The sequence below is a fragment of the Lactuca sativa genome, chromosome 9, assembly GCF_002870075.4.
Source record: "Lactuca sativa cultivar Salinas chromosome 9, Lsat_Salinas_v11, whole genome shotgun sequence".
In the NCBI taxonomy this organism is placed as follows: domain Eukaryota; kingdom Viridiplantae; phylum Streptophyta; class Magnoliopsida; order Asterales; family Asteraceae; genus Lactuca; species Lactuca sativa.
This window is the reverse complement of record NC_056631.2, coordinates 53,788,948-53,798,690: the sequence shown is the minus strand read 5'-3', so window position 1 is coordinate 53,798,690 and position 9,743 is coordinate 53,788,948. Positions and strand designations below refer to the sequence as shown.

At 37.5% G+C, this 9,743-nt stretch overlaps 1 protein-coding gene across 1 annotated transcript; it reads right to left on the bottom strand.

Moving 5' to 3' along the window:
- Positions 1 to 2,353: 2,353 nt before the first annotated feature.
- On the bottom strand, positions 2,354 to 5,163 carry LOC111921196 (hypothetical protein At1g04090). Its single transcript, XM_023916760.3, has 2 exons — positions 4,779 to 5,163; positions 2,354 to 4,134 (listed from the first exon to the last, which is right to left on the bottom strand). Exons 1-2 carry the CDS (start codon positions 4,888 to 4,890, stop codon positions 2,585 to 2,587), a joined length of 1,662 nt encoding a protein of 553 aa, XP_023772528.1. The 5' UTR covers positions 4,891 to 5,163; the 3' UTR covers positions 2,354 to 2,584.
- Between the last annotated feature and the right edge of the window lie 4,580 nt (positions 5,164 to 9,743).

The window sequence follows — 9,743 nt, the reverse complement described above, 5'->3', positions numbered from 1 at the left end:
AATATAAATCGAGGAAATTCTTTCAAGTCTTCATTTTGCCTTTTCAGATTCCACAAAATGTGAATCAATTAAGTTTAACCAACAATTAACCAGGGTTTCTTCTTTTTTCGAATCTTTACAATCCAGCCGACCACCCTCCTTCTACTTTCGTTCATGTGACTCCCTCCCTCGATCGACATCATCTTCCTCGTAAGCCTCCCTCCATGAACATTAAATCCCCTTTTTATGTTGCAGGAATCATCACAAGAAAAGTCATAAAATCTTTGTTCTTTTTTCACCCCCTTTTAGCCTCAATCTATTATCGATGTGGTGGGTATGCATAATTAAAATGCAGTCAATCGCAAGACATTAAATTCCTAAATCGAACCTTTGATCTGCAATTTCGACGATGCTCTGACCACCAAACCTAAGAAACTATCAGTGGTTGTTTTAGATCCTTGAATACGGTGGTCGAACAGGAGAGGGGTTCCAATAAATGAGGGAAATTTCTACATAAGATAAAAAAATAGTGGAAAAAAAATATAACAAAAAAGTTCAGTTGAAAGGGAAACTCACCAGAACCCTAATAATCACAAATTTGAGACTTTTGAATCAATCTGCTTAGTACTTGATACTTGATCAATCAAAAGAAACGCCCAAATGAAAAAGAAAGAACACCGATCAGATGACATTTACAATTTTGGTGGTGTTCTTCCCTTCATTTCTCTGAAACCCACATCCTACCATTTTTCAAAAATATTTCATTTCATCTTTCACCATTATCAGGTTTTATTGAAGAATCAACATTTGGTCGAGATATGCATGTGTGTGTTAATTAGTGTGTGGCTTTCACCAACGATTTCTAGTTTTGTATTCATTAATTACTAAATGTGGATTGATTCCTACATCTGGGTTGATTTTTAGATGTGCATCTAGATATTATTTCAAATTTAGTTAAGAATGAATTTCAGAAATTTGTTCATATTTCTACTTAGCAACATTGATTCACGTTTTATTTCTTTTGTATTAAGTGACTCACGTTTTATTTCTTTTGTATTGAAATTGGTGTTTGATCTCAATACACTTTACTTTACATAGATGTTTTGAACCGAAGAATGTGATAATGTTAGAATCATGGTGGAAGATAATTATTGATTTGTTTTCGTAGTAGGTGTGTGATGTGAAGTAGTTATAACTGATTAATATTAAAAATTGATTGGGCTATTAAATTCAATGTTTGAAGTGTTTAAGGAGTAAATATGTAACTTTAATCAAACTAAAAGGATGGTTTTTGTAAATTAAATAACTTTTAGATAGTGGATATGTGTCATTTTATGATTGATATGATTGGTAGTTACCTAACCTAATATGTATTTTCTATTATATTTCTCATCTATCTATCTATCTATTTATCTCTCTCTCTCTCTCTCTCTCTCTCTCTATATATATATATATATATATATATATATATATATATATATATATATATATATATATATATATATATATATATATATATATATATATATATGAAGGTTCACTTGAGACTAAAAAGAATAGAGATCTTAAGATACATACTCAACTATATATTTCACATTTGTCACTCTGACGCTCCAGCGTACACAGCAGCAGAGTATGCATAATCATAAATAATTATATGGCAGAGAGATATAATCATACATGATTATACGTGTTTATATGTATATACCTAATTATAAATGATTATACATATATGTCTATTCACATATTGAGTAATATATGATTATAACGGTTGGTGGCAAAAAAATAATAGTGGTAGAGGTGGCGATGGTATAAATGACAGGGGTGGCAATGGTGAGGTCGGTTGGCTGCAGAGGTGGTGGTAGTGGTGATGGCGATGACGGTTGTGATGGTGGGGAAGGTGGCGGAGGTGAAAGGAACGGACGACGCTACATAATAATTTATGATTATAAATCACTCGATGCACCAGTACGCCGAAGGGTCAGATCTGAATTATGTAGCTGAAGTTAAATTTCAACATCTCTATTTTATTTTGAATCTCTCTCTCTCTCTCTCTCTCTCTCTCTCTATATATATATATATATATATATATATATATATATATATATATATATATATATATATATATAAATAAACCTCCAAAAAAAATTAGAGATTTTTCTTATCAATATCCCTTCAATAGAATGCATCATGCTCGAGTCTGTATTATACAGACGTTTTGTTGACTGGATTGTGCATGTAGAATTAGTGATGCATGTTTATTTAATGATCTATAACATATTTAAAATCTACTTGTTATTCAAAGTGTACGATATTATATTCTGAATTTACCCTCAAATTAAATTGCTGAACATATAGCAATATACATATGCAATAAGCAAATCATCAGATTCATATATACAAATAAATAAGATAAAAATAAGAAAAATGTCTATTTTACAACAATATATCATTATCGTCCATAATCAACTATTGTTGGATTGTACCACACATTCATGCAAACACAATTCAATTCATTCATGGAGATAAACACACCCCGACTCTCCAAGCATTAACCATTGTACACAAACGTACAACCATCAATGCATATAACCACGTGTCGCGTCTAACATCTTTCATCTCCATACCAGTTGTCCTTCTCCTTAGGCCCTGTGGGCCCTTCTTCCCCATAAAGTTCCATCGGAAAAAAATCAATCAGCGTCTCCACCGTCAACCGGATGAAAAACGGAAGGTGACGTATAATCTTCTCAAGCTCCGACCGCCCATCATACAACACCGTCGGCCCCCATTCCCTCATATACTGTAACCAATCTGGCTCCTCCACAACGCCGCCAAGGTACTCCGCCGCTATAATCTGATACTTTTTGCTCGAATCAATAAACCGATCACTCTTGTCAACGTCATTCTTCACTCCGATCCCAAGCTTCGTCGATCCCTGAATATACGTCCCGGCGTTCGGAAAACTCGCATGCCCGCATTTCGAAGAGTAAACAGTCGGTTTATTCCCCTCGATGAACTCCAACTCACTAGCGTCAACCCATTCGCCGCCGCTATGCTCGGAAAAGTACACGCTCCCAAGTTCGCCGTCGAAGTTGCTTATCCGGAGGGTATAATGCTCCCAATCGCCGACATGTTCGCCGACCTTATTCATCTCGATGTTCAAATTCAATAGCTCGATTGTAAAAGTAACCGGCCCATTAAACGGGCAAAAAATCCACATCGCGATATCAGTAAAAGTCCCACCTAAAGCAGGTTTCACATGAACGTAGAGCTCTGCACTTTCGAGATTCCCGTTTTTGACGAAGCTATCGTCGTTTTCATCCTCCGGCAAATCCAACCAGAACTCACCGTCGTTCTTCCCGCCTTGAGGCAAGTTTGACCCTCTGCTATCGATTGATCTCCCGTCAGATTTCCCTTTTTTGAACAGAAGTGCACCGTTTTCAAAGAACCACGGCACCGATGACGGCAGATATAGCTCGTCGGGATGGAAGTAAACAGTAGGGCCATAGTGGTCAATGAGCGCCTTGACTTGATCCAAATTCGGCATCCCTTCAAGCTTCGGATCCATGTTTCTCAAACAACAGATGTTTATATCGTCATTGTTAACCGAATCCGTGCTACAGAAAAACGTTCCGACTGTAACACCTTTACAGAACATCCCTGTTTTGATCGCTTTCGTGTTCCAAACTCGAAGATTAGAAGAACTCCCAAGTATAACATCATCGATTAAGCAATCCTCAGTAAGATCGTCTCGAACACATCGGACTTCTTCAAGATCTGGCTCATCTTCATCAATGGTGACGACAAATCCCAAAGCTCGATAACCATCGGGAGGAGTCGGTTTCCACACGTAAACAGAATTTGAACTCCAGATAAGGTCGTATCCTAGAGGCGATTTTAGTGGAGGAAATTCGGCGTCTGTTACTGCTGTGTTTTGGGTATCTCGAGCAACAATAACATGGCCTCGAAGTTGTTTATCGGTTAGTTGACAGTGGTAACCGAAGGTGAAGAATCCTTCGGGGATTGACACCGGTTTATAGAATGTGACGCCGGTTTTTGATTTCTTGGGGGTGTAACTCGCTATAAACTCAAAATCTTTCACTATTGCGACTTCCAATTCTCCTAGGCTTATTCTTCCAGTAGCAAAACCTTGACCTTCAATCCATCACATTAAGAACATGAGTATTTTACTTTGTTAGATCGAGAATTTTTAGATTTCGATATTGCTTCAAAATCTTCCAAGAAACTAAATTTCCGGTTGACTTTCAAATTCACCAATTTTGACCAAGTTCATGAACTTGATACTTATCCCTAATAACAGCAACGCCGAAACTAGTTGAAGAGATAGTTAATTCAGAAAATAACATATACAGCAAATTCGGATAAAAAGTTTGCAATTTTGACTTTTGATTTTTGAATTGAAACAGCTTCAAATCCATATGAAGTTTTCAAATCTTTGATAAATTTTTGGTACTTAATACACATGTGTGGTATAGAAAAGTCAAAGTCAAATACGGTCAGCATAAATTTCAATTCAACTGGATCCAATTAAACTAGATCCATGAAAAGATTTCTTTGATCACCTTCAAACTCACCCAGACCGAAATTGGCAATCTTAACTCAAATTAATCAAGTCAAACGCACATAGAACGGAAGTATGATTAATGAAAACTGTCACATGGAAGGAAAGTATATGATAGATGATCATAAAAACACCATCAATAATTTCGGCCAAAATCAACCAAGAACATAAAAATCATAGAAACAATCAAGGAAGGAAGATGGGTCTTAGACGATACCTTCGGGCCATTGGGGAAGCGGTGAAGGAAGACAGAAGGGTTTCGTTTCTTCCGGCAATAGAGGGTAGAATTCACCGTCTTTGTCGCCGCAACAACACTCAAATCCAAACATCGTTGTCTTATTAAACCTCCGATTTACCGATTGGGTATCGGAAAAACTCAAATTCGTCGATAGATGAACTCAATTTTGGGTAAGAAAGAGAGAGGATCGGAGCAAAAACGGAGACCCCCTTTTCCTCTCTCTCTCTCTCTCTCTAGAAGTCGAAGAGAACGGTGTTAATCAGAGTTGGAAGATTGAGTGAGACAACGGCAACTCAACGAGAGAGAGAGAGAGAGAGAGCGTAAATAAATTTACTTTATCGGTTTGGAAGTCTGGTGCGACGGGTCTTCTTAATATTTTAGCTTTTTTCCATACATTACTTCCTATTTTAACGTGAAAGTATTCCTATAAATCTTTTTAGGGTGTTTCAACTTTGACTTTGAGGCTATAGTTAATTTATGGGAACATGACTTATCATTCGTCAATCGTGTCGTGTCGAGTTTATGTCGTGTCGAAATATTAAATAGATTGAAAGTGTTTGAACCTAATCAGACCCGTTTAATTAACGTGTCGTGACGTGTCAAACCGTTTATTTTTGTGTCGGATTTCATGTTAGGGACACCTTGAAATATGTCGTGTCATGTGAGGTTAAAAGATTGAGCATGTGGAAATAGTAGGAATTAGGCGGAAGGAAATGAAAAACTAATAGTTTGAAAACAGAATAGATGAATTCATAACAAGTTCAGATGACAAAAGTGAAAAAGTACGAACTAGGGAGGTGGAAGACAAGATCATGTGTCAATTTTTGTCACCTCTACTTACCATGATAATTTTTTTTTGTTCTTAATTAGATAATTTTTTTTGTACACATCTAGATAACAAAATTGTTGTAAATGTTCACATACGGTCATTATGACCGACTGTAACAAATTACGGCCGTTCATAATAGTCATATGTGAATATTAAAATTTAAAAAAAAAAAAAAAAAAAAAAAAAAAAAAAACTAACCAAATGTGAACAAAACGAAAAGCTAATTGCTATGATAATTCTATTTCACATATTTTTTTATTTTATCTTCTAATTTTGACTTTGTATAAAATTTAACATAAATGATAAATATTTTTAAAACCACATCATTTTAGTAAATATCTATTTAAAATACGCTACTTTGGTTTAAAAAAATAAAAAAAAAATAAATAAATAAATAAAAAAAAAAAACCATCTTTAACTAGGAAATTGTAGTGTGATGTGATGCGATCATGCCGGCTCCTTTCCTTTCGAAGAAGAAGTACCTGAAACCAAAACTGAAAACCGTAAGCATGAAGCTTAGTAAGTTCCCCCATCATACCACATGCAATACAATAAACATAATGTCAGGCCTATTTGGGTGCCCAACCTACCCTGCTGAGCATACCTAGATGCTCAACCTACCTAAGTCAGACATATCGGGGTGTCCAACCTACCCCTATCATGTATACCTGGGTGCCCAACCTACCCATGTCAGGCATATCTGGGTGCCCGACCTACCCTCCGGTTTATTTCAACCGGTTACGGGGTCTATTTCACCCCTACCACTACCACATAATATCATATCATAAACATATTGTCAAGCATATATGGGTGCCCGACCTACCCTCCGGTTTATTTCAACCGATTACGGGGCCTACTTCACTCCTCCTACCACTACCACGTAATAACATAGCATACAAGCACATAAATCTCTAAAGATAGTGGCATACCAGACAATTATCACAAAGACAATCATCTCTACTATAAACAACTACTAGTGAGCCGACATTTGTGCCTTCGACCCACTCATACAGGGAAGGTAACTTACCTCGAATAGTTGAATGAAAAAGGTGATCCCTGACCGCTGGCTCTACGGCTCCCCGAGCTATCAATTACCAATAAAAGTTGATTATTATTTGGGGTCTACTTCCTTAACCAAAATCCTTACTTGGGTAAAAGACTATTTTACCCTTATCATAACTTGGTCCAAGAATGGAACCCTAAATTGCAACCCTATAGCCTAATAGCTACATAATCCAACAAGGCCTAATATATGGCCTAATTTCCAATTGGGCTCCTTCCCTTCTCATGGGCCTCGACCTAGGGCCCAATAATGCTTCTCTAGTCCAAAGGGTCAATTCTAGATGGCCTAATAAGGCCGAATATACCAATCCATAGAAATGGCCCAAACCGAGGCCTAATAACGCAAAACCCAAATCCAGTGAGTATGCAGGGCGTACTCCTCTGTACGCTAAGCGTACTGGCCGTATGGCGTGTACGCCCATCGTATTGCTCTGTTAAACCACTTATACCGTTAATACTTAATACTTTATTCCAAAGGCTAAAATCACAGATCCAAGTCCTCTTCAATGTCTTACTCTATAAACTTACTGACTTAGTGACTTTACATGACCCAAATGAACCCAAACTCAAAGTATAGTAATCTACTTCCATGAAAATGGCCATAACTCTTGCATGGACCCATTAAGAACTTCAAGATGGCAACTTTCTGTCTTAGGGACTCAAATATCACCAAGGGTGGCAACCCTAAGCCTATAAACGGATTTGGAACCATAAAGCTCCATTATTGGGACCAAAAAGGTCTAAAAACTCAACATAAGAGATCTAAGCACTCATGGATCAAGTTCAAGACTTTATACCTTGAAAAGATCTTAAATGAAGCAACAATCCTAGCTCTACAACTTCTCATTTGCACCACCACCTTGCCTTGACCTTTACTTCCTTGGAGAATGGATCCAAAACACCAAAATGCTCCCAAAAGGCCTTCTAAGCTCCAAGATCACTCAAGTATGGATTAGGGTTTCGTAGTAGCTACTTTAGGGTGAGAGGGAGGCTAGTCTTTGAGGCATAATGTTCTTTATATAGTGTCATACCCTAAAATTTAGGGTTTTAGTCTGAATGGAGTACACCCCGCGTACCTCTTAGTACGCCTGGCGTACTCACAAACCACCCGCGGCCATGCAGCCTTCTACGTCCCGCGTACTCATGGAACCCCTAAAACCCTAAACTTAGTATGGCTATAACTTCTTCGTGCTAAGTCCGTTTCTGACGAACTTTATATCCATGGAAAGGTGACGAGAAGCCCTACGCTTCTAACAACTCATCATTACCTAAAAAGCTTTCCGAACAAGAACCCAAATCCCTAGAAGGTCGAGAGTCAAATTACGATTATACCCTTGGCCTCCGAATACACAATCAAACACTTGGATCACGTATACCCTAACACCTACATCTGAAATGGGCCAAATCCTTCCTTTCCTAATGCCCTAAACCTTATGACAACTGATGATTGGGCCGCAGCCCCAAGTAACAAGGAAAATCAGAAATCAAGTGTTACATATACTGAGGTAGCTTTTAGGTTTCTGTCGAGTGGTTTAGGTGAGTTTTCTTCACTGTAGTTGTGGGTCGAAGGCACCAATGCCGCCCACTAGGTTATGTATCCTGGTATAGGGATGATGTTATGCTAGTTATATGATAGATTAGTAGATCTTTATGATTACATGTATTTTTTGGATATGTGTTTATGTTTATCTATTGTATATGTCGACATATTATAGAAGGGTTGAGGCGGTCCTGCTTTGCGCTGAAGGCTAAGATACCCGGGGTGGTTCGGAGAGGTTGTAGGCCCTGCGACGCGGTCCAGTTAGGCCGAAGGCCTAGAGAGCAGTCTAGATAGGTCGTAGGCCATACAAGGCAGCCCAATCATGATGAAGGCTCGGAAAGCGGTCCATATAGGATATAGGCCCTGCGAGGCGGTCCAGTTAGGCTGAATGATCATTGTTTCATGTTATTGTTTATTATGTTTTGTGATGCTACTTTGGCGGAACTCACTAAGCTTTGGCTTACGACTTCAGTTTATTGTTTCAGGTACTTCATAGGATCGTGAGAAAGCGAAGCCATGACCGTGCACATCTTCCTGTTTTTATGAACATTGGATCTTGGGAAATGTTTGTATTTTGATACTTGATTTTGAGATAGGTTTGCTTGAAAAAAATGAGTCCCTTTAAATTAAGAATGAAAAAAATTATCGTGTTTTTGGGATGGTAAAATGACACTTGGTCTCATGGTATGTTAGACTAGTAGGGTCTTGCCTGTTGATTGTATGATATTGTTAGGTATCATTACTGGTTTGGGTAATGATAGTATTGGTTGATATTTGAGTGGATACGTTAGGGATTGTATGTCGTTTAAGTTATATAGTTTGAGAACTCTTAGTCTAAAGCCTTATTGCATGGTTCTGGTTTTATTTATTACTTCTGGGTATGATCAACTATTCGATTGTACATATGAGTCTCGACTACTTATGACTACGTATTCATGAGGAGGTTGTCAGTATTAGCATTGTCCCGGTATAGATGTGGTTCCGACAAGAAACCGATGATTGCAGGGCAAATAAGAGCTGGTAGTAGTTGAGGGTTGAGAGGCGATAGCAGTGGTGACTAAGAGCTAGTGGCAGAATGCCAATAGATATTATGCATGATCGTTATGTATGTAACACCCGTAGATTCGGGCTAGTCAATTGAGGTATATTAAGCGTTAAAAATAACTTTTTTATAGAACGCTATTTAGGGTAAATAATCTTAACCAAAATTCTATTATATGTGACAAGGATTCTGTACATATAGAGAACATCCAAATCTGACTTCGTGAGAGGAAGTTATGATTTTTCTAATATTTCAGCGTAACAATATACGGCTCAAAAACTGAAATCAAGATCAGTTGATTGTTAGGAAAAAAAATCTAAACAAGAGTTGAAAATCTCGTCTTTACCTATTTGTCGATATAAAGACAACCGAAAACAGATATGACATGAGAGAATTATGAATTTTTAATGGACTTTAACAGTCTAAACCTGTTAAAAATATAACATTAAAAGTAAAATCAAACTAGCCGAA

Coding starts and splice junctions, on each gene's coding strand:
- LOC111921196 (XM_023916760.3), bottom strand. CDS start 4,890: ATGTTTGGATTTGAGTGTTGTTGCGGCGACAAAGACGGTGAATTCTAC. Junction 4,135..4,778: donor GCTTCCCCAATGGCCCGAAG/GTATCGTCTAAG, acceptor GATGGATTGAAG/GTCAAGGTTTTGCTACTGGA.